The following is a 25515-nucleotide window of genomic DNA, read 5'->3' as shown; positions in this document are numbered from 1 at the left end:
CCGGAATGAAAAAACAAAAAAGATTTAGTTAATATAAGGTATTATCTGGTTTACGATGGAAGGAATAAGCAAAATATTAATTTTTAACAAAACGGAGGCTGCAGAAAACAGTATTGCGATTTTCCATAAAAATTTTCGCCTTAATTTGTTTACAAAATGGAAAATATTTACCGGCGAGAAAAAACCTTCGATCAAGGACTGAACAATATATTCATAAAGCTCGTGTAAAAATTTGAGACTTATCGGCTCAGCCGTTTCCGAGAAATCTTCCCCGCCGACTTTGTAAACACAGTTTTGAGAAAAATACGTTCAAAGTTTCACAAGCACTTTCAAACGATCCGGGGCATCTTCGCAAACGTGCGCGTAACTTCGGCAACATTTGTCGAATCGACATGAAATCTTCTGTGCTTATACTTGAATGTACGGTCGTTACGAAAATAAAATGATTTAAAGGAAAATCGATCTTTGAAAAATCCCGACTAGGTATACCCCGTTAAGAAATTTGCGAGGACGTGCGGAGAATGTGACCGGGTCACGGACGACGACGCTGCGATAACATGAGAAGCTGGTATACGTTGCACGATCCGGCACGCAGATAGACCTACGTAGAACGGCTCGCAATGTAAGATTTTAGCGCGAACTACGATATAAACCGTGCAGGGATGGATCGCGTGATGCCCTTGGCGCAATTCCCTCTCATGGTTCTCCTCGAATCCCGAAACGAAGATTCGCTTTGCTCCGGAAATGAGATAAATTGTGTCACCTCGTTTTCACCCGTCTCAATATCACCGACTCCGGGCCCCGTAATTCACGCCGTGCCATGGCGTGACCCCGGCCCCGTATTCGGCGTTATTATTATACGCAGCCTCAAGTTATAGATCCGGGCTGCGTCACGATGAGGTCGAATCGAGCTACCGACAATGAGAGATAATTTCGTTCGACACTTTCGCCCAATTCTTCCTCGGAATCGAGTGAATCGAGTTTCCATCTCGTTTTCATCTCGTTTTCATCCGACATCGCCGCTGCAAGGCATCGTATACATATACCCATAAACTGAGGTACGCGATTCTCCGAGGGAATTACCATACGAATATAATACACAAGGAGGGTATAACGTTACAGCTCTATTTACATACAGGCATCGAGGAATGTAGCTGGGGAAAAACACGATTGTCCGTCTCGCGGAAGGTTTTGCTGGGTATTGGAAAATATATTTGATTCTGCTTGCGTTTGCCGCGGAATATTATGTAGAAAAAAACAACTAAAAAAGAAGATAAACGACGAAAATATCAGTACAGGCGATGCGAGAGAACTGCAGAGTGGGAGATAAATATTACAGGCAAAGAGGCAGGAATGATCTTCGAGTGCGAAGTGAACGCTGGATGAAACGACGAAGGCTGTCGGCGTATTTTTGACAAGAACAAACTGTTTCTTCTGCCGGAACGGATGGTGTAATTATATTTTCCACCCCGTTGTAGCTATTAATTATGCAGCCGATAATTTGCGCGAGTAATTATGGACTTTGTATTTCAGTAACCGCAAGCTCACGGTTCGTAATAATTCAAATTGAGAAGTGGTGCAGGTAATTTCTTTGCATAAACTTCCTGCAAAGGTTACTAATTGTGGAAATAAGTTAAATTAATTTAGGAAATAAGATCGGGACATCTCGAATTGATGTACAAGTCGTGCTAGCTTTTACGTAAAGATGGGGCATTCCGTCACATCCCGATCAAGATTGTACGTCGATGTCTCGTTGTTAGATTGGCTCTATAATTTTTGGTACGAAAGTACATGACAAAAAACGCAATCGAAATTTTTTTGAGAACTTTTGGACCCAGCTTATATGAAGTATGATTTAGAAACTCGACAAAGAAACTCACTTTTCTAAAATCTGAATAAATTCAGGAAAATCTTCTAGAATGTAATAAAATTTTTGAAACCTATTAGAACATCGATATTTCATAACTTCAAGCGAACCGCAAAAATTGCTCGGGCTGTGAAATAACTTTTTCAAGTCACCCTCCGTAGCTGCGGTAGCAATCGAAGAACGTCGACACTTTTCCACTCTGTAAGCTTCTTTTGTTAATGCCTGAGATTTTCTTCCCGAGCCCAAAAAGCGTTCCTGCTGTATACGGCATAAAATTTTTGGCGTTCATGAGCTCAATTTTGAGATCTTTTTACGTTGGACTTACGCCATAGTGTTTGTAAAAGTTTGTAGAAACAGAATATCTAAGAAATGAAAAATCGGATTTCTTGAAATTTCGATTCTTTCTGGTCCAGACATGGCCATGCTTACCTTCCCTGGCCGTATCCATACGGTGGATTCTTTGCTCTGCTTATTGCATTACAAGTTCCCATGATTGATGATGATTGTGATAATGCCAAGCGCGATACACTGTTTTTATTAACTACAGGTTAAATAAAGTATCTGTAGTGAACAAAATTGTATGAGAGTCGATGCGAATTGAAATAAATAATTTTTATTATTCTCCCAATCGGTTTACTTCTTCGTACACAAACTACGTTTTTCGGATATTCAACTGTTTATTTTACTGTTTGTTATTTTTGTCTGTTTTAGTTACGGAAAAGGAGATCAGGCAGTGGTAAGTACACAAAATTAATTACAGCACAAGTTCGTTTCGCACAAGTTCCAATGAGTTGTGGAGATTTGTGCAATTCCACTCGTCTGCAGGCGGTGATCGCAAACTCGTAACTCTTATGAAATTGACATCATCATTCTTCCGTTTACCTTTCAGGCACAAAGGATTCCTCAAAGATTGCCCAAACGGTCTCCTCACAGAGCAGGTGAATACAGATTCCAAGTTTAAAGTATTTTACAGGTTGTGTAAATATCGTTCAAGTTCAAGGCTATAGCATTGTCTGAGCAATCGTTCGAATACACAGGTCTTCGGAAAAAAAAAAAATTTCAGCCGCATGTGATGTTTTTAGTAAACTTTATGTTTTTTAGTGTGCTGAATCCAGAAATGACTTCCATTTCTCTCCATCACGTACAGTATTCTTGCAAAATACAAGGTGTTTGCATAAAAAAAAGCAAACAATAATGAAAAACACCACGATTTCATTACAATGTACTGAACAATATTTCTTAGAACATTAAACAAACTATTTCTTCATGAAATTTACTTAATTTCTTGTTCATTTTTTTTTTTTTTTGCCTACGAAACATTTTTTTCCTTTTTTGATACTTCTCCGAAGACGCTTCAGCTTTCCATTTTCTGTTTTCCTATTTGTATTTATTCTTGAGTCTCGCTGTAATGCTTATTAAATGGAAGTAAGAAATCAATTTTGCAAGGGGTTTTTATAATCAAGATTAGGATACCAGATTTCGAATTAAACGGGAGTTTCGCTCTAAATTAAACTACAAACACGAGTTGAAGAAAAAATCCGACGTGATGGAACTTTTTAAGTATTTTCCCAGTTTCAATGAATAAAAATCTATTAGTAACACCTGGGAAGTGCTTTGATTGCAGATCTGTGATACGAATGTGTGCACCTTCTGCTATGACGCTGCACAATCAGTCAGTCAGTCATATCACTCTACTTGAAAAAAAAAAAAAAAAAAAAAAACGATGCGTCAGAAACACGTCGAAGTACCAACGTGTTAAACGGTGCAAGCTAAACAAAAACAATCCATCGTTTAACACATCTTTATTCGACATTCCAGGGTTTCATCAAAATCTACAAACAATTTTTTCCGCAAGGCGATCCGTCCAAATTTGCTTCTCTCGTCTTCAGAGTCTTCGACGAAAACAGCGTAAGTACATCCGCATCAGATCAAATCATTATTCTGATAAGGCGCCACGCCGACCTCTGTGAAGATCGTGATAATAGGTACATCTCCAATATTTTCAGTAAACTTTTGCTTGTCAGTGTCGAATCGAAAATCGCACCGAATTTGATAAGTTCTAATAGAGACTCGACTACCCAACAGAATTTCACCGTTAAAAAAAGGCCGAGTTACCAATATTATTTCAACCTATAGAAAGAGAGAGATAGATTAAAATGGAAGAAGTTTACAAATGGGTGTTCGGCTCGTATCCGTTACAGATCGTTGTTTCGATCTGCGATCAGTGATGAATAATTAGCTTCTCGGTGATCGTAGTTCTAAACACGTAAATAGAAATTCTCTGCTCGCGGTAATTTTATCTCGATTGGGTCACGTCAGTATTATTTACACCATGCTATGTTATAATTCTGGATATTGAAATGAACCAAATCCGTCTTGATGCGTGAATCGGTGATAAAAAAGCTGTTACATCTGATCCAAGACGGGGCGCAGGTAAAAAACTAAAAATGTCGATTAATAGAAGTACCAGAATATCGAATTTTTATATATGCGTAAAATCTGATTAATGAAATTTGAAAATGTGGCAAGTCCGAGTATGGAAAATTGTAAATACAGAAAGTCAAAATACATAATGAAAAAATATTGAAGGATCAAAACGTAGAACGGCAAAATCGAGAATTTGTATGCGATTCTATATTACCAAGAAGAATTCTGAAGATTCAACAGTTCGGCATTCTACGTTCTGACCTTTCTATTATTTTACTTCTCCATACTTCTACTTGCAATATTTGTATTTTCTACGAATAAAGCATTCGCTTCTTTAAAAATTCGATATTGTGATCCTGCAATTTTTTCATCCTTCCACATCTTTACGCCCGCCCCCAAGACGTAATGAGTCTCGCAACGTGCCTGACGGCTACGCTCCACTCACTACTGGCTATTCCGACACTAATTTTAAGTAGTAATCCAGCCAAGTTGCGGAGACTAGACGCGACGATCCGTGAAGTGAGGTATGCGTGTAGATGGTCAGACGAACGCGGCTTTCCCTTCCTAACATTGCTATTGTACTCCATGCCGCCGTCGCTGAAGGTAGTTGGGTGGTAATTTCGAGAATTTTTAATTCACGTGTGTTCGGATTACATAATTTTTTGAGTGATATCAAACAATCCTGTCAAGTTTGAAAATGATTTACCGTTTAGTTACCGAGTTTTTGGATTTAAAAAGTGGAGCTATTTTGTATTGTGTAGACAGAAACTGGGATAAAAACCTTTACTTTCGAATTGGTCGTTTAAATATTGAAGAAGCATGAAATGTATCGGATGGAAGAAAATATTGAGTAAGGCGAAACGTATATTTATATAGGAATATTGTATCAAATTTTTGTCAATTTTGTCCGTCATTTAATAATGAATAACATGATCTAAAAAAAAAAAATCCGACTTTAATTTTGGTTGGGTTGTACGTCTGGCAACGTCGGAAGTATGCACATTGCGCGCGATATTCGAATTGTTTGTTTTCTGCTGTTTAGATATGGCATTGTTAAAACGCTTTATTTTTATTTTTTGCGATTTTCCCGTTAAATCGTAACTGATCTGACATTTTTATTCAAAAAAATAAAGGTTATAGCGAGGTAAAGACCGAAGGTTCGAGCAGGCTGCAACGCAAGCGTATCACGCGGCGTTGCCAGATTCATTTTCCGATTATTTGAGAAATACAGTGCTCACGATTGTCCGTCGGATGGCGCTATTGTCGCTACCGAATCACCTTGAATTTGAATCGTTTGGTAGTTCGAAACATCGCCTCCAACGTTTTTCTGTTACAGGATGGCACCATCGAGTTCGAAGAGTTTATAAGAGCGCTTTCCGTGACGTCTAGAGGAAATCTTGATGAAAAATTACACTGTGAGTTGAAACCTTTACACCTGTAAAGTCATACTACATATTTTATGCCCAATCATTTCCCATCGTCCGTGTACAGTTCTTCTATAACCTTATTCCACTTGCTGTCGTGCACTATTTTCTTGTTTCAACTAGCAAGCAAAAATATTTAAAATTCTAGGGGCATTCCGTCTGTACGACGTCGACAACGACGGGTTCATCACGAGGGACGAAATGTACAACATTGTCGATGCGATATATCAGATGGTGGTAAGTAGACTCACAATTAGTCGCAACACGCTATTCAATACATAGAATACCTATAACTATTTAATTCGACGAGCCAGAAGCGAGTAATCGAACGTTATACTCGAAACAGAAATAGTTTATCTACGAATATGTTATACGTATACCACGTTGCACAATTTACGAAAACATCGTTACGCCATTCGACGATCGGCGATGGAAATCATTAACATTTATTTGAAATCGTACGTGGTACTCTTGATTGCATTTAAAGTAGAAAGGCTCGTAGAGCGAAACGTGACGGATGTATTAGCGGCATCTATATTTATATGCCGTGTCCCAGACAAAAGTAGATGCGGTTATACAGCGAGCCGTGCCGAATACTATGCTTGAAACACAGGCAGGTTCGATTTTCAATATCCGTCTGGGAATGATAAAATTAGGCATTCTTTAAAGTAGAGTATAATCACTCACCGAGTTTCATAGAGAGATTCCGTCAGATTTCTCGACGCATCGTACCTAACGATGATTGATAGCTATGCGTATAGGTGTTTGTTATGGTATGAACGTGTGGCCGAAATTACGTTTCTCTGCATCACCTTTGTGTTCTGGCGGTGTGACTTAAAAATGACTGTGAATTTAACATGATCCGTAATTTTATTGAATTCGAAGACAATACAGTATATTAAGGAGGCAAGGTTTGAGTTACTGTGGTTTGATTATAATTATAGAAATGACGATCCTCCAGCCATCTTCCATTTCAAACTCTTCAATTTGAAAACTGCTGTAATTCACAAGCGACAATTTTCCCATGAGAAATAAAAAACGTTTCAATCAGAGACTTTCACGAAGAATGCATTACAGCTTGTCGATGGCATACTCGAGGGAAACTCATGACAGACATAACAAAATGCACGATATGCATAAATGATATGCATACGCGGGTTAAAAGAGTTCAATGGACTCGGTATCGACTAACAATAAGTTTAAACAACTCCGACCGCGTTTATAAAATAGAGCGTGCAAGTATTAAATTATTGAACAACACTATTTTGCACTTCCCACAGTCTGTGGCTTGAAAATTTAACTACACACGGTACCTATGAATCACTCAACACCTGACACGGGGACGTGGCTTGATGCCATAATATGCCATAATACGCCGATTGCTGTAGTTAAAGGACCATGCTAGTGTAACGGGTCGAAAAATTGCTGGTTTGCGCTATTTTTTTTTCGATGATTCAAATACGCTAATCAGTCTGATTTTTTTATATCAAATCAAAGTCAATTTTTGAACACTTATTTTTATTTTTTTACAGTTTTTGTTTTCAACGGTTTTCTGGAAACTCGATCTTTCAAAACAGTGCATACTCTCAAAGGAGGAGCTTTCAAGCTATCTATCCATTCTTCATCTTACTACGGAACTTTAATTTTTTAATTTATTCGCCGAAATCTTCATATATTTTTCAACGAAAAACTAGGCTAAATTCGAAACCTTTTGTTTAAGCCGCTGCCAAAACTTCACAGCAAGATAGCGGCTTTCACACTGATTGATAATCTTTTTACAAATATTGTTTTATGTAATATTTACAGCCACAATCGCGTGTAGACCGTGAGGACTCCTTTTTTTCGAAGTCATTTTCACCTTATAAGATAAATGTTGAAAAATGCATTGTCTATTCTTCGCGAGTGGTTTAATTTGACGTATAAAAAATCGCGAAAATCAGTAGTTACTTCTCGACCCGTTACACTGGCATAGCCCCTTAAGGCGAGGTGTATATTAGTAGACTTTTTACCACCTTGTAGAGGGCAAAGCGAAGGCTGAAATATTTATCTGGCAGTTACTGTAATTGTAAAGTAAATTGTCGGAATAACGAGTAGCGTTTGAGGGTGAGACTGAATCCGTATCCCATAATATCCCTGTGCCGTTATCGTACGCAATTTAAATTGCATCAACTTCATTTGCGTCGAAGTTCCGTCGATGAGTGAAGTTCGAATTTTGTTTATTTCAGGGGCAACAACCTCAGGCTGAGGATGAAAATACACCTCAGAAAAGAGTGGACAAGATTTTCGATCAAATGGATAAAAATCACGACGACAAACTGACACTCGAAGAATTCCGAGAAGGAAGCAAAGCCGACCCAAGAATCGTCCAGGCCTTGTCCTTGGGCGGCGAATCCCTAGGCCCTTAGAGGAAGGTGTTCAAGATTTCACAAGCCTGCCGAATCTTCCGAACCTCTACACTTCGGTATTCTCAGGTATTCGTTATCAATCGATGGCCCGAGTCAAATAGAAAAATTCAACGAGACGATTACCGTATCTTTGATAACATTTGGCCGTTGTCACTCAGCCCCTCGCGTACACCCAACGAAGTTACAAGTTGGAGAAAAAAGAAAAGACAAGAAGAAGAGTAAGAACAAAATTGGACAGTTATTCGCATCGACGAGAATCGGAGAGTGGACGAATAATTACCGGAGGATTATACCAGCCACCTTGCAACTCTTATAAGGCCAGAGAAGCGAATCGAAGGGATATCGTTCTCTTCGAGTCCTCGTAGATGATTTTTTGTTTATCCTCTCGATCGACGTTCATATTATCGCGATTGTGCATAAATTGATTAACAGTCACGAGTGGCCAACTAACTCCTCGAAACTGCTTGACATCAAAAAACGAAATCCGTTGAAAGACCGCTGGTTTAAGCACCCGATGAATCAACCTCGAACCCAACGTTCAGGATATCACTGTGACCTTTAAGGGATCGATGAACCTCGTGAGGATCGTTGAAGAGGCAGAGAATTTTTCAACACCCACTCCGAAGGTTCGCCTCAGGCTCCACCCAGACTAGAAACCCTATTTTACAAATTAGGCGCAGAGTTCCAAACCTGTAAACAGCAGTGTGTCTGCGATTGAGAGCGGTGACAGCCACAGTCATGACAACGGTCAAACCTTCAATCGCGCCCGTTAACACACGACAAGCGATGTAAGCCCTGTCAGAAACGTCGATGGCAACCAACGTGACGCGATTTTCACGCATTAGTAATAAGCGATGGAAAACTTGTCCTCCGGAGTGTTGGGCAGACGGAGAGAGGATATTGGCCATTAGCTTTTTCGCGATGTCGGAAATCACAGATGAAGATTTAAACGCTGCAACATAGGTGCATAGGGCATGGAGTGATAAATTTTCGTCGGGTAATTGAAAAATCGTTTTTCGATGCGTTTGAGTAGATTTATTTTCATCGCGAGAGGTTCGCCGGTGAAGGGATGATATCGATATCGTATTATGCTGCGTCCATGACTTGGATCACACGCCCACGTACCAGGGAGCTCCCCTTTCGATTGTAGATAACCTGGGGCAGATAAATTTCGAGGGGTTTCTCCGCCCCGGTTTTTCCGTCTTTGACTCTTTGAGCTGACACGGAGCCACGGTTGGCAGTACAGTATTGTTGGGGCGTGGGCTTTTTTCACTCCTAAGTGCACGTTCGTACCCGCTAATGCTCAAGTGCGTTGTGCTTACGCATTTCAGCGTGGTTGGGAGCGTGAATAACGATAAATTGGAAGGAGATCCCGAGTATCGATAAGCTTGCAGTGAGAAAATATTTCATCCGGCAACCTCGATTTGAATGCGGAAACTTTTACCTTTCACTCGTTAGTCAATTCTATTGCAAAAACTGGTGTTACTTGATTATTTATTTCGGTTAAGTCGATATCAAATAACCCATGTATTCATTCACCTACGCGCACGATTCGAAGCTTTCGGAACGGAGTTACGGCCATCAAATACGAAGGTCACAAGCGGGCAGGTTAGGAACTCCTCTTCGAAAAGATCGGTCTTCAAGTATCCTTCTTTCCCGCTTTGTCGACGAACAATGAGGAACTAACCGGTACATCGACAATGAGAAAAGTACGAATTTCTGCAGCAAAGAGCAAACTGGGGGGAGAACAAAGGCAGGTCGGAGCAGGAGAAGAGATGGGACTCCGGAGTATAACCGTCGTTTCGCATATTACACAGGCTATAAAAGATACTTAAAAATGATATAACCTTTTTTCTACCTACGCACGTTGTTCCTAAATTACGGCTTACCTGGCTATTTGAAGAAAGTACAGTATAATTAATGCCGGGAATGCCGGTCGCAAAGAATGTTTAACTGAATGAAACCATTGAGTCTTCAAGTATTCGTCAGAAAAATTGTTTCGCCACGACCTCAAGTTATACCTGTGCCTAATACGTATTGAGTGGGAGACGCGGAGCAAAATTGTTATTTTGAATAAAATTTTCCACTTCCTTTGCGCGTGTGATGAAATTCTTCCACGCAAATTCTTCATTCTTTTTTAATCTCCAGTTCAGAACGAACAAAATGTGGATAAATTCTTGCTATTGAAATACTCTTGAAAATTAAGAAGAAATCAAAAAGAAGAGCCCTCGTATATACTATCATCCAACCTTGCGCCAACTAATGGTCTACAGTAGCCTTACGATAAGCCATGCCTGAGCTAACATCGGCAAATTCGACGGCGGTATAAAGTATGCTCGGAAGAATACTTTCCCAAATGGTGAAAGTAATTCGAGGGAGAAGCCGGTAACATTCACCTCACCCCTGAACCAGAGTGGCACATCGCAGCCGTGGCACTGCTACGCCATCCAAGTTCCCCTCGGGACTGGAAGTTAAGGCCGAGTTGCCAGTGTTACTCGAATTACTCGAATCAACGGAGTTTGAAGGGGGCGCAGCGCTGTTTAACTTCAACTACGCAGGAAAAGACTTTCGCAGTCTGTACATATCGGTATTCGCTGTCGGATTATGTTCACATAGCCGTCGCTCTGATTGTCACTGGTCAACAGTGGATTTCTTGCTCTTGATATTTTTTAGTGGTCTGTGAAAGAATTGATGTCGACGACTCTAGAAGTATGCGTACTTTTTAGATATTGGCTCTAGTTTTTCATTTTATCAACAATTTCGTACATGACTATTGAAAGCATTTTTTTTTTTTTCTTTCAATACCTAAAGTTTATCAAAAAATACCATCAATAGCTTTAGTTATACTTACTTTATTCGGACAACAGTGAAAAAAATATAGAAAACATGATACTTTGTTGTTACCCCGATGAAAAAGAGGGTACCCCACGGGTTTAGCCAACAGGGGAGTTATTAGGGTGTTGAATTTTTTCTTCACACGCGCATCAAAATTTCGGTACAGCATCACAAACAGAATATCTCAGTCAAATATGATTTCTTGATTTTGATTTTTTCCATTTTCGATTTAAAAAACTCGCAAAAAAAAAAATTAAAAACTTTCCAATATTTTTCTCTCGTAAACGGTTTGACTTATAAACTATCTGAATACAGATTCTGATAGAAAATTTCACGCTCCATAAAAAAGTACCGAGATAGAATTTCTCCAACTTTAACCGACGAGTGTCTGAATTTTAACCTCTGAAGCAAGTCTCTAAACGTGTTTTATCAGTATTTGTATATCTACGCAAGTTTGGGATTCCTTGCAGTATGAGACAGAAGACTCGTGAGTAGAAATGTAAGCAAGCACGGTTAGAAAAAACATGTTCTAGCAAGTCGATTAAAATTCTTGGGTTGACTTGACGATTTTTTAGTGTATGGCTAAGTGAAGAAAAAATTAAAAATTGCAGCTTAAACGTTGATATGACAGTTTAAACGTAAAATTTACAAAAATGTGTATTGTATTCATTAACAGAAATGTGAAAAATTACACAAATATAAAGTAGACCTGCTGGGACATTACGTCTAATTAAATTTTTCCAACAGTGTATACACATTAGATACATGCAATATGCAAATTGTTATTTGTTAGAAATATCACCCCGCATATATTGGACGAGACAGATTTTCGAATGAATTCCCTCTTGTTCGTATAATAATTTTACCAACTGCTGAGGCGAAAAACAACATTTGGCAAAGAACTCTGACAATTATTGCAATATACCATAAGTAAAATATTCCGTTAGTTTATTGTCGGTAGCAATGGGGCTATGAATTTTTGAGGATTGTTGCCGCAAGGAATCCGGCTGGTCAATTCATCGGTCCGTCAGGTCAACATAGCGTACGGCCTAATCCTGTCGCTTAAAAAAAAACTTTCGAAGACATTAAAAATTGGCCTACCGAGCATCGCGACGTTACCGGGTTAAAGCCTTCAGCGCACCTTTCCCGATGTGCGTGATTTTTCTATATCAAGTCCTGGTTGTTACGATATTTTACCTGTTTGAAATATAACTTTTAACCTAACAATAATAACAATAACAACAACAACAATAATAATAATAATAATAATAATAGTAATGTCGGTAGCAATAATTGAATTAAAATTGATAAGCTAAGAATAAGAAACAATCTAACGCCACACGCAAGAATCAAGCTGGCACTTCAACTTAATTAAGTATTTGCAAAGTCTACATAATAATATGCTATTGGTACAATTGTTGAATAGTTGCATGTCTAAGACTTACGATGTGTGATTTCATAAATGATAAAATGATCCGGAGTAAAAGTAAAGTGAATGAAAAAAAAGTCTAGTAGTATATAGAAAGTAAGTTTTCACTTTTTCATAGGTACGTAAGATGTTTCGGACAAACCGTCGTGATCAAACCCCCGCCTGCAACACCTTTTTGACGTTAGTTAACATTAGGAGTGGAAAAATTGTTATTCAAGTAGAGAATTGAGCGTAAAATTTATCTGAAAGTAGATTAGTTAGGCTAACGTTGAGCGTAGATTGTTGGTCGGAAGGTGAATTCGATACGAAGTAGTATGTCTCGTTCCTTAGATTGAAATAGAAGTCGTCGGTCAGATCCAGTGGACCTGGATCAATATAACACGTCATTAAGGATTAATATTCAAGATGCAGACTCTACGCGGAACGGTAATTTCTAAACTGGCTTGCCAAATAATTCTAGACAACAATTATTATTTTCCATATTAAGGTATTATTGGATGTAGTATATTACCAACCAAAACTGAGTCTCGGTGAGAATATTGAACACTTTGCGGTGAGATGGAAATCTGGAAAAAATCAACAACCAAGTTGATAAGACAATTCGCTCAGAATAATGATAATTCCAAAAAGTTGTTGATGAATGGTTGCAATAAAAATTTGTCTCGCAAATCTCTAGTGAAATTTTTTATATTTTACATAAAATGATTTAATTGATTTTTCTGAATACCTATGAATTTTTTTGAAATTTTCGAGGATTTTGAATAATTCAACTTGCAACTTATCAACCCGATTATGATCGATTTTGTTGAGATATTTATCTTATCGCAAAGTAATCAATATTCTCACCGAGACTCACTTTTGTTTGAGAATATCCGCCCAATGATACCTTAAAGCTACGACGTGGTTAAAATTGAAAATCTACATTTCGCTATAAGAACGAGGTTGATACTGACAAAGGTTTTGAAGTTGTTTAAATTCACCATATTTCTCTGGACAATTCTCATCAGTCCAATCAATCTATAAATTCATGGCTGGTTAAATTATTGTTGAAACTGCATCTACACTTGTGACTTATAGGCGATTGATTGACCCTTTTTGATCAGAAAAGAGCTATGAGATGAGAAATCCCCTAGAAATAGCGCACGATATATTCTCTGTGGCAAAAACTTTGGCTGTATTATCGGCGAGTGAATTAAGAGGCATACGAGTACATACAATGGTGACACGTAATTACTACTCCTTACGTAAATATTGTATTACTACTCGTAGCTACCTATATTTATTGTAGATATGATACTAGCTTATACCTCCTATGAAGAGCTAGTACGATAAGTTGAAACAGGCGGGAAGGAATGACATAACTTGGACTATTTTCTATAAAACTAACTAATATACCGCGTAACAAGATTTATAGCTGCTTAATTCTTGTGGCATAGTGTGGCCGGCTGGTTCTTCGCGGTTAATAAATTAGGGCGAGTTTAATTCGATAGTACTTACTGAATAATTATTGGAAAAAAAAAAAATGCCTCAATGCATAATATAGTGTTAAGAACTTTCGTAGAAATTAATTCAATTTTATCGAGTTTTACATTAAGATTATCATGAAGCACTTCTGAATCTTCTAACGTTTATCACACGCGCGGTATTCACTTATATAACAATCACTGATTGTCAGTCTGGCTGTAAAATTTTTGACGGCAAGAAAATTTTTGCTTTTTGTATGCAATTGTCGTCGCATACCATACAAAATGAGCATGGTACGACAGGCCTTTTCTTGAATAGCTCCACCTACATTAATTTACACATATCTCCAAAAACTGCCGCCTCCAAATCCGTGCAAGCCTCCGAGATCTACCGTGTACGTAAAAATAGTCGACGCGTTTTTCAACTTTCTCCAACGGTCGAATATTTCCCGAATTTAAAATTCAGAAGTTTTAATTACCCTGCGAGATTCTAATCGTAGTCCGATTAGTCTCGCACGAATCGATCGCAACTCGCAGTCTCAATGGTTAATTTTACGTTTCGTGTAGCAGCAGCAGCAACGGCATCTATGGTAAGCAGTAGTGATTCATTCCTCGGTGATTCTCTAGTAATCAGCTTTTACGTGAGGTCTGACTGTAATTTACGAGACAATTCTGGGAAATACAACACCGCTGTTTCATTGTACTTACGCCGCGTCGCCTATTGGGTATATTTTCACGGAGCGCTATATACGCAGTAGGGGAATGTAATTCATGTCTATTAAACGTAGAAAACAGTTATAAATACTATACTTGTACACCTACTATAGTGATAATAATAATGATAATGATAACGACAACAACAACAACAACAACAGCAACAACAACAACGACAATGATTGTTTTACCAATGAAATTAATTCTTAATCACCGTATTTAATAGCAATAATAGGAATAAATATGTTGATACCGTCAGCACCTCACCGCAGAATGTTAAACGATGTCGAAAAACCGCGTCTGTGACAATAATCCTAATTTTAATAAGACGTATTTAAATACATGTATTTGATGATCACAGTGTTATATTATTGATGATAATGATAACGATAATGATAATTATAATGATAATGATAATAAATAACGATTGACGATTACGCAATAATATAGGAAGTAAATAATTGAGGACATATAGTATATTATGTTGTATGCGTACAACTGATATAAAATATTATACTTACAATTAGTATAAGATGCAATTCATACGATAGTACGACGTATTCGATAACGAACGAAATTTGACGTGAACGTCTGTGCTTTGCTCGATCCGTTGCTCCTTTTTCAATCGTGGCTTTATGCAAACGCACCTCAGAATCAGACACAATTCCACCCTCGTGATCTTAGAGCGGCTTCTTTCGACGCGTCGTCCCTCGATTCATTGTGTTTATCGAACGGAATAAAGGAATGAATAAACGATTCCGACTAGCATGTCGATAAAGTAAAGCTCGGCCAACCTTTCCGTATATATCCATACGTATGTACGGCGCCGATCTCGCTTATCTTATACTTTTCCTGTTTTTCTCTTACTTCTCTCCTCTCCTTCCGTCATCGAGTAAGATCCTTTCAATTTTTTTCACCTCCTTCCTCGCGTCCACGACACGTGTACTGTCTTTTACGTATATACCTATTTTATCACATGTAAACGAGTGAGCGATGGTATCGGACTCGCAGGAACGGCGAAATGGCGGCGCTTCCTAAGAAAAATTCGAGGAACAGCCGCGTGACAGCTCCGGGTGCTTTCAAATGCAAATAAAATGTTACGTAGTTCCTATCAAGAATTTTACGATCCCTTTTTTTCTCATCGTTTTTATCACCGCTCTCCTACTCACTTTCCGCATCTCCAGACCCCCGTGCTTTCGACCTATACTATATATATACCTATCCGCTTTAAAAGGCGATCCAGTGACGCTCTCAAGGAGAAATTTGAGAATTCTCTACTTTCCTGCCGTTACTTGGGTAACGTTTCATGACTAAATTACATTTCGTTGCCGATATTCGTTGGCACGGACATCATTTTTTTTTTCACGCGTGCACACGCATCACGGAACCTTTCACAGGGAAGAATCGATCGATCCGTGTAGATATTTTTCGCAATCTCATTTATGATTCTAAACAATTGTCCGCTATTCAGGAAAGTAGAAGTTGTCGGGAGTTTTCGAAACTCATTTTTTTCTCTTGCAAGGACGACTTCGTTCACTCAACGAGAAATCAATGCAGGCGTGGCGGGTTCTCGATTCGCTACGTGATGTAAATGGAAAGTAGAGTTTCTCCGATGAATTACTCGCCGAAAATGAAATCACTTCGAAAATAAATCGGTTTCCATTTTTCCAATACTCGATATTTATAGCTTAAAGGTCTGCCAAATTTCACCTATACACCGTACCATCGGGATCGGAGTCGTAAAAATATCACAGAATAATCGCTTGCGTGAGATGTTGAACAAAACCGATATTATATCCTTACCCCGCTGAATCTTTATACGTATAAGTATATACATTAATGCAGCGCGCATATATATATATATATATATATATATACCGTACTCGTCGGATTTTCAAGACTTGGAAAACTGTCTTGCGAGCCTGATGCCTTATTCTCATACGGAAGCAGCAACGGGAATTATTATTGTATCGTCGAAAACTCGACAGCATTCAAAATATTTGCAACTCGGTTGCATTTCGGATACATTTATCTGTCATCGGTATTGTTGATAATACGAGTATAAATCCTTACTTATTCAGAAAACCGTCGCCGCCATCACCCTCCGCCACGCCGCGCCCCAATACCGCGGGAATTTAATTGCCTCTAACACGTCGCGCAAACCGCAAACCGCAAAGTGGATTTGGCGGGGCTCGACGGCGATGGTTAAGCAACTAAAATACTTAAGCGGGGTTTCCAGTTGGCTATGTTAACTCGTTAATAGCTAAGAATGGGATGAGTAAGGTTTCGCAGTTATGCCAAAAATACAAGCGTAATCGCATATGCTTTTGAAAGTGTTATTATACGTAATTCTTACTCTTCGTTGCTGAGCCGTAAGCGGTGTTCGAAATTGTGATGCCCAGTGCTGGTAACACTTGAGAGTGTCACCGAGTTCTCCCGACACACTTCTAGGCTGCGGTTCAAAGCAGAATCGGAGTCGACAAGGACTCGAGTACTTGACATTTTCAATTTTGGGTATGATTCTCACACGTACTTCCACCTTACACATGCTTACGAGATAGGTGGAGCACATTCATAATTATACACTATGCGTACATGACGGTTATAATAATTAACGATCCAGCGTGAAATATTTTGATTTATCGTACTGTGTATTTTTATCTGTATCGAAAGATCGTTGTTGTTGTCGTTGTTGTTTTTATTATTATTCCTAAGTATAACATTAATTTTTCTTTCATCATCATCCTCGTCGTTTTATTAACAACGTTTTGTTTCATGAACTTTCTGTGATAATTATTAACAATCAATATTACAAGAAAAATGAGTGAAACGCAATAAGAAATCATGAAGTAAATTAAATAATAATAATATAATTGGAAAATATAATATAAAAAGAACTTAAGAAAAAAAAAAAAACGGAAACTAAAATATGAAAAGAAAGAAGAGAAAAATTTTGCCGTGTCTTGCTAGAATTAATAATAATTATTATAGTTTGTATCGTAATAAAAGCTGATCTGTTGAATGTTACGCCTTATAATGTATACCTATGTTGACGTTGTCCGTTCTCAAAGAAATTAATAAACGCATAATATATTGTTATTTTGTATGATCGGTAATCTGTTTTTTAAACGATACGATATCGAGATTATATGCCCAATTGAACATTAAATAAATGAAAAAGAACCTTTCTCAAACGTGTCGAGGCTGTTTAAACCTTTTTCAACCTTTCCAGGCTTACACACGGCCGGCACAAACCAATTTATCATGGGATACCATAAAGGTAAGCGCTCAGGTTTGTCTACATCCTTAATTATAATTAGCAATAGTAAGTGCAATGTACGTGGAAAATGACTATCCGTTTCAAAAGATTGAGCAAAAAATATTGTCGTCGGCGGATAGAAATGTATGGATACACAAAACTTGGTACATTGCTCCCAAGCAGATACCGAAGGTCTAAATGTCATTCTCCGCAGTTGAGAATAATTGACAATTCAATTTTCATCATTATCACTCGGGGTCAGAAAAATGCATACTTGTATCGCCGTTGGTGTCTTGCAATCAAGACACTGCTCTCTACTGATGCTGATGCTGTTTGTACCTGACGCCGTTGCAGTTACTTTTATAAAGATGTCTGGAACACTTCCCATCCCCTAAGTCGCTGCCGTTAGAAGCGGGATCCTGTGACGTGGTGGCACCCAGGGCGGCGAGTCGGGCTACGTGTTCCACCTCTGACCGAGTCTGAAAATAGATCAACACTTGCAAACGTGCTCTTAACTTCTGAATAATAGCGGGTATAGATAATTTTCGAATCATTCAAACAAGTAGGCGAGTCGAGAACCAGCCGTTGACATTGTCATTGGTTAAACTAGAGTACACCCTGGTTGCGTTTCTCTTATCAGTTTTTATCTACGATTCCGCGAGTCACTCGAACAAAGCAAGTAAACTCAACCACCGGACTATCGCGATTCATTCTGAATAGACAAATTTCAATGTCAATTGGTCCAATAATTTCGGACGGTAAAGTACGTACAGCTTATGCAATCACAGAGTAACCGGAGAGTCAAAGATTTCATCTTGCGTCGGCCAATCATTGTCACCGCTATTCCACGGCTATGGCTAATCTATCACATCGTCGGGATGTTACCTGGCCATTGACCTATATCCTTGCCTAAATTAGAATTGATCAGACACTGAGCAGTTTAAATATTCAAGCGTTCGTTAAGCGAGAAATTATTAATACCCCAGACAAGACTCGATTAAGAATGGAAATAATATTATAGGTATTTCTGGGGCAACTTATAGGTAACCGCACACCCGTAATGGCCTGGAAAAAACGGACCGATATGAGTTTTCAACAGAATGTCAAATCTGAAGAAATTTCACAAATATTGGAATAGTTTGCCCACACGATCATCCTCGTATACGTGAACATATAACATACTCACTTTTTCGGCATTCATCTGAGCCAGGCGTAATTCGTCAAGTTCTCTACCACGGAGCCTTTCCTCGATCAGAGCTTGGATTCGTAGTTTAGTTTCGTGAACCGTCATCTCGGCTATTTTCACCTTCAACGCCTTCTCCTCCATCTTTTTCCCAAACACAATACGTTTCATAACGATAAATATTTTTGTTTCGTGAAAATAACAACTCCTTCGAGATGATGATGTCAATCATACCTCTAACTCTTGTAGTTTCAGCTGATGATCCAATTCCAATTTTGCACACTGCAGCTTCGCTTTTACCAGATAACTGATGGAATTTACGACTCGACTGTCCTCGGCGTTGTTGGCTTGAAGTTGAAGAAATAGGTAAAATTACCAAAATTTCATACGTGCGATATTCAATCCGTTTGATTATACCTATAATTTGAAATTAAATGCTTTTATGGCTACCGTTAAGTAAACTAGAAGTGACGGGTGGTGTTTCCTGTTCCTCCTCCGATGATTCCACTTTAATCTCACGTTGAACTTCATTATCATCGACAGCTCCGAGCGTCATGGACGACACCCTTCTAACTCTCAAATTGCCCGCTATGTTTGGGGCGTCCAATTTTCTTCCCCGATCGCCATCGTTGTTTTGGTCCTTGTCCGTGTTGCGCTTATCAATTGTACCATTCGCGGTAGAAAGAAGGGGCTGGAACTTTCGCAGCATGTCGAGATACCACCTACTTCCAGGTTGACCAACATTGCGAAGTAGCCTCAGATACAGTTTCAATCGTAAGAAATCCCGCGCCGCTAGATCCTTACAATTCGGCATATTATTCGTCTCGTCCGGTTCGCTTTTTTCACTAATGAACGGGATTAAAGCCTCGCGTGAATCTCCTCCGGAATGAACACTTCCCTCTAATCCGAACGACTCCGTCATCTCTGTAACATCGTCGAGAATCTCCGTACGCTTGAAGCTCCGGACGTCGGCAAGCTGTTTCAGTATTTCGTTCAACTCCGAGTAATCAATGTCTTCCGTGTCGTTGTTAATGTTTCTAACAACTTGTCTGCCTGGTGATTTTTTAACACCACTTCCAGACGACACAGTATCGGCATTTCCGGCCATTTGAACCATCCTCGTTTCATTTCCTCCATTTATCGCAGAAGGCGTACAAAATTTATCCACTGAACGACAACCCTTTGAAAGATCACCCTTCGCGGTTCGCGTATCGTCAACGATCTCGCAATCGGTCGGCAAATTTCTAACAAAATCATATTTATTTTCTCCATTCGTTGTCGCCTCTATTGTATTTGTGAGCATTTGTTTTTCACTCGCTATTTGACGAGATACAGCCGCGTATCGATCTAACGGTTCACCCGCTGCCGGTGGCTGATCGTATCCTCCGCACCTCCTTTCGAAACAATCCGACCTGTTCACCGCCAAGCGATCAAGTTTACTTGCTTCAAACATTCCAATGATACCGTGTCGATGCCCCTCGTTAACAACAACGGAATCGTTTCCATTACTCGGTCGTGTAGGCCTACCGACATGACGAAAGTCCTCGGGTGAATTTCTACCCTCTGTTACGCGTTCCTTTTCATTGGCGTAAATCGATCCGAAATTCGAGCCGTCGTTATCCAGAGGTATGTTCCTTTTTCTAAAAATCGATCGAATTTGCGATGGAATTTCCGGACATATTACCGAGACCGTAACACTGCTACCCTGGTCCTGACCGTCGGTCGTCGAGACAATCAAATCGCTGTCGGAAATTTCATTTTTATCCTTAACGCAAACACCTTCGCTTCTGGACATTACCGTTGGTTCATGTGTGGACGGAAATGCTGGAACAATTGCAGAGAAATTTACACACGTGATATAATGATGCCAGGCGTCGGGTGTAGTGTGAAAGTGCAATCGTGCTCACGTTCAGCAGCGAATGACTTGAAATGTCTCTGAGGTGGAACATTAGGTTTTCTGACAATCGGTGAATAGTCTTCTTCTCGCCGTTCGGATACCCCTGTATTTAAGCCGCTATAAAACAGCGGCGAAGAATAGTTTGCCAATGGAGGAGATGGCTTTGGTGAGTCCGCTGTTTGTTTTCTCGATGCCACGTTAATTTTAACGTCGTATTGTGCCCACTCTTCGGGGTTCACCTTTGCCAACATTTTAACCATTTGCCGAGTCGTCGGACTCATAGTCTTTGGGATTTCCTATCGTTTGCAAAAAACAATAAACTCGTGAGGACATTCTGATAATGATAAAACATCTAGAGGACTGTACATGTCTAAGACACTCGGATAACAATCTGTGCTATATATGTGTGATTTGAAGATCTAGATTCGCTCCGTAAATTTTCCATCCCCGAGTTCAAGAATATAATAATCGGAGTGAAATGTGAAAATAAGCCTCTATAAAGTTGTAATAAAAAGTTTCAGCAAAGTGCTTGACTGACCAAAATTACCGCTAACGAAGATATAAAAACTTTGATACTCGACATGCGTAAATGGTCCTTTAGAAATTAAATATTTTTCAATAAAATAAAATCACACCGCTACCACGCTAGCACGAACGTTTTTAAAAGGATCGATCAGATAAAGACTATGAGGTATGTACTTAATATTTCAATTATTACTGCGTTTCTGGAAACATTCAAATTGAGTTATCTCCCTTTTAATCCCTGTCATCGCGACGAAATTGATTGTAAGCAAACGTGGATTGTGCAGTAAGAGTTACATGTACAGATTATCTAGATTACCTTATGAATAATCTTGGCACGTTTGCTGTGGTATTTGTAATTCTGCCAATACTTCTTGAGCTGTGCCGAAGTACGACCAGAATGGCCATTCTCATTGAACTTGTTCTCAATGATCTCCCAAATCTCTTTACGGCTGAGGATTGATATATTTTTATCGTCAAGCAGAGGTCCGTATTCCCCCATAATGGCCAAAAGCCGTGTTCGCTCGTCTTTGGTAAATTGATTTCGCAATCTTTTCTTATCATTTTCCATCGCGTTCGACGGTGGCATTTTCAAACCTATTAGATTCTTGAAAGCCGTTTAACTTCCAGTTAGCAGCCCTGAAATACCATGTAATTTTCATTGTCTAATATTATACGTCAGACGCTCGTTTTGTTCGCGTTCTTTTACCGCGCAGCAAAATCAAACTTCCATTATTTGAATGAAATCGATAAAAAAAACGATAGCATGATAATACATTTGGATAAAAATGACTCCACATTGAACCGTAAGAACACACTGGGATTTCTTTCGTCGCGACATTCAGAAATGTTGCTTGAACCGTTTCATCGAGAACATGAAGATTAAGGCCTTACAGGCCGACATAGTTATATGCACATCGAAGTAAAGAGACAAATATTCTTAAAACTATAAATAATAAAGCCCTCAATCTCAAATTGCTCCAAGTGTTGTCATTTTCTTGAAAAAAAAAAAAAAAACAAAATCAATAGGTCTGTGTGATTTTAGACCGTCCAAACGATCTTGACAAAACTCTCAATGCACACACACATACCTACAATACATACAACCTATAGCTTTCATTTCGCTAATATGCAGATTCAATTCCTACGGATTATACGTTCCGTTGTCTGCTGAAATTTAATGCGCACGCGCTATAATCGGAGAGTGGCGGGCGACCAAGCGTCATAAATTTAAACGCTAGTTGGTCGCAATGTGTGTAACCCCAAATTTTTGACAGTTGTCAGTAACAATTACTCACAGTTCACAACGGTAAAAATTTGTGAGGTTACATACATCGTGGCAACCAGTCATCTATGACGGTTGTTCGCCCTGACAAACAGTCGTGTCGCTCTTGCATTGTAGCGCGCGTGCATTAAATCTTATAATTAGCAGACGACAGAACGTGCAATGTAGTCGTTGGGAATTCACTCTGTATATTTTTCTTTATAATACTGTTACTTATTTTAAAATTCTATGCTATTGTATTGTCGCATATTTACCAATGCGCTTGTAATAGGATAATGATCGTAAATTAAGCTCGTGGTTGTATAATGGGATCGGGATTAGATAAGATCCTTACAATTAGCAAACAGTTGTGAATTCGGATGCACTTGGGTTTAGAACTCGCTTAAGATAACCACCGTCCAATAATATTCGAGATTAATGTAATTAATACAGCCACACGTATAACGATTATCTATTTGTCAACTATGTAATTGCAAAGCATACACTCGGTGAAGTTTATATTATCTTCCTGGGTATACCACGAGGGGGAAATAACTCGAGATTTGAGTGATGCGATAATTTTTCGAGTTGAATTCATTACAATTAATTCATGCAATTCAACTTAATTTTTTTACTGCAAAATAATTTTTTTTAACTCAGACAGATTTCTTCGATTCGACTTACTTCATTTCAATTCATGAATTAAAATTTTTTTCTCGATTATTTACTCGAATTCTCACTCCAAAAAAATATCAATGAATTTTTTTGTATTTCCTGTTAGTTGAAACGATTTTTATTTAATTAAACTTGACTTCTTATTTCATTTTGATTTTTTTTCTCTGTAAACAGATAATTCTGGCACGAATCCAAACTGATTCAAATCAACTTGAATTAATTTTCCATAATTCAGTTACATCTCAGTTAATTTTCAATATATCAATTCATTTTTAGTAATTCTCATTAATTCAGTTACTTTTCATTATTTCAGTTGATTGTAATTAATTCATAAGCCTACTGACGCGTCTATTCGGCGAGTTATTTCCCCCTCTGTGTACTATTACATGTATGCATACATACAATACACGTATACGTAGAGTCGTGAAACTGATAGTAATTCAATTTTTAACAGTATTTCCGAGGAAATGTTCGATATTAACAGATAATCGATCTGTCGGGAGGAAGATAGCAGCGATTGACATACGTTACCTAAAATGTCGGTACTCAAACCCAAAACCGTGAAAACCTTTCTGTTGTCGAACCTACTTGATGAAAGAGCACTGCAAGCTTTCCTGCGTAACTTATTCGGTCTTGAAGACCTGGATCACAGCGGGATGCTATCTAGTCTAACGAATAAATGATCGTTCGGAGTTCGATGAGTTCGGTGATGAATTATTCGCGTAATAAGATTATTACTCTTTAGAGGAGCTGTGGTATTAGTGACGCGCTACAAAAGATAGATGACTGACTGGCTTTACTGTTTGCAAACAAAAATGAAACAAATGACGATCTAGGGATGAGGTTGTCTTCGGACAATTGACAGTCTCGATGACTTTCTTCGTCTTCTTCTCTGGGATGAAAGATTACAAGTGGGCGATACTGATACCGACGAATATTTTTTCTCTTTCCTTAGCAGTGTCAGTCAAGTGTTTGAAAAGAAAACTTAGGCTTATAAGGTGACAAATAAACAATACTTTTCATTAATTCTATCGCCTGTCACAGACCGTAAACTGAAGACTGTTGTAGACGGTTACCCTAATGGGGTTTTGGATTGCTTATGGGATTGCGTGTTAAACCGCTCCCACCGATAAAGAAGCTACCGGTCGGTAAGGCGTCTTCTTACGGCCTCGACCCACCCAGGCCCCCCCCACTTACGCTCAGAGTTCTGGAGGTCGATTATGTAATTTCATTTTTCACATTTCCCACCATCCAAGAATTCTAATTGGTTGACTGAACTTTGCAAGCCAATCAGAATGCTGGGATGGTGGGAAATGTGGAAAGTAAAAAACTGTAATAAGTCCCCTGTCGCAGAAGTTTGCCCAGGGGTAACCTACTTTAAATTCATCCGTCAACGCGCAGTCGCACATACACCGAGAACTCATCGAATTATCATATTTGTAAGCTACGAAGATCTCTTAAAATACACAAAAATAAAAAATGCTGGAATTGTGAACGAAATCTTACAATTAGATATCGATGCTTCATTTCAAATCTCTGTAAAATTATTAAAATATGGTAAATTTGTTCGACTTCAATCTACAACGGCTCCCTCTATGCCGAAGAATATTTTATACAAAGTTACTGAAACTGATTTTGTTTCTTTCGGTAGTCGATTAATGAACGCCCATTTATTAATCGTCGTTAATTTCGGTGCAATGTTATGACGTTGAGTATTTAACCATTCCAACACAATACAAGAATTTTTTTAGTGGAATTTTAGAAAATGGCTATCTGAATAAAACGAATCATTGAAATTGAATAAATCTGATAGACTTCTAACAATTTTGAAGCAATCTAAAATAAAGCATCGACATCTAAGCATCTGTCGATAATTCCAGTATCGTCTATGTTCGTATTTATAAGGAGATTCTCGTAGCTTACGAATATAACAATTCAATGAATGCAATATGTACAAGCATTCTGTAATAAAATTATTGAAAATTTTTATTTTTGGCCAACCAACTTCCTTATCTACCATTTGTTTGTTGACTAACGAATTACTCAAAAATACGAGATTTTTATTTGTCCGTCAGAAGGACATTGGTTCACAGAACTGCTAGGTGACTTACTTGCAGGTCATTTATTCTACTTGTAATGACAATACAGGTG

General features: G+C 38.6%; 1 protein-coding gene across 5 annotated transcripts in view; it reads left to right on the top strand.

Moving 5' to 3' along the window:
* Nucleotides 1-17528, top strand: part of LOC124211710 (frequenin-2) — a 28614-nt gene extending 11086 nt beyond the window's left edge. For 4 of the 5 annotated variants that reach the window (XM_046611052.2, XM_046611048.2, XM_046611051.2 and 1 more), the window contains exons 3-8: nucleotides 2579-2603; nucleotides 2757-2805; nucleotides 3686-3775; nucleotides 5631-5709; nucleotides 5867-5955; nucleotides 7944-17528. In XM_046611052.2, coding sequence (XP_046467008.1) covers nucleotides 2579-2603; nucleotides 2757-2805; nucleotides 3686-3775; nucleotides 5631-5709; nucleotides 5867-5955; nucleotides 7944-8123 — 512 coding nt within the window. In that variant the 3' untranslated portion in view covers nucleotides 8124-17528. The remainder of the gene's footprint in view (nucleotides 1-2578; nucleotides 2604-2756; nucleotides 2806-3685; nucleotides 3776-5630; nucleotides 5710-5866; nucleotides 5956-7943) is intronic. The other variant, XM_046611053.2, reaches the window with a different exon arrangement.
* Nucleotides 17529-25515: the final 7987 nt, after the last annotated feature.

The sequence above is a fragment of the Neodiprion pinetum genome, chromosome 2 (genome assembly GCF_021155775.2).
Source record: "Neodiprion pinetum isolate iyNeoPine1 chromosome 2, iyNeoPine1.2, whole genome shotgun sequence".
Taxonomy (NCBI): Eukaryota; Metazoa; Arthropoda; class Insecta; order Hymenoptera; family Diprionidae; genus Neodiprion; species Neodiprion pinetum.
This window is presented reverse-complemented; position numbering and strand designations above follow the sequence as displayed.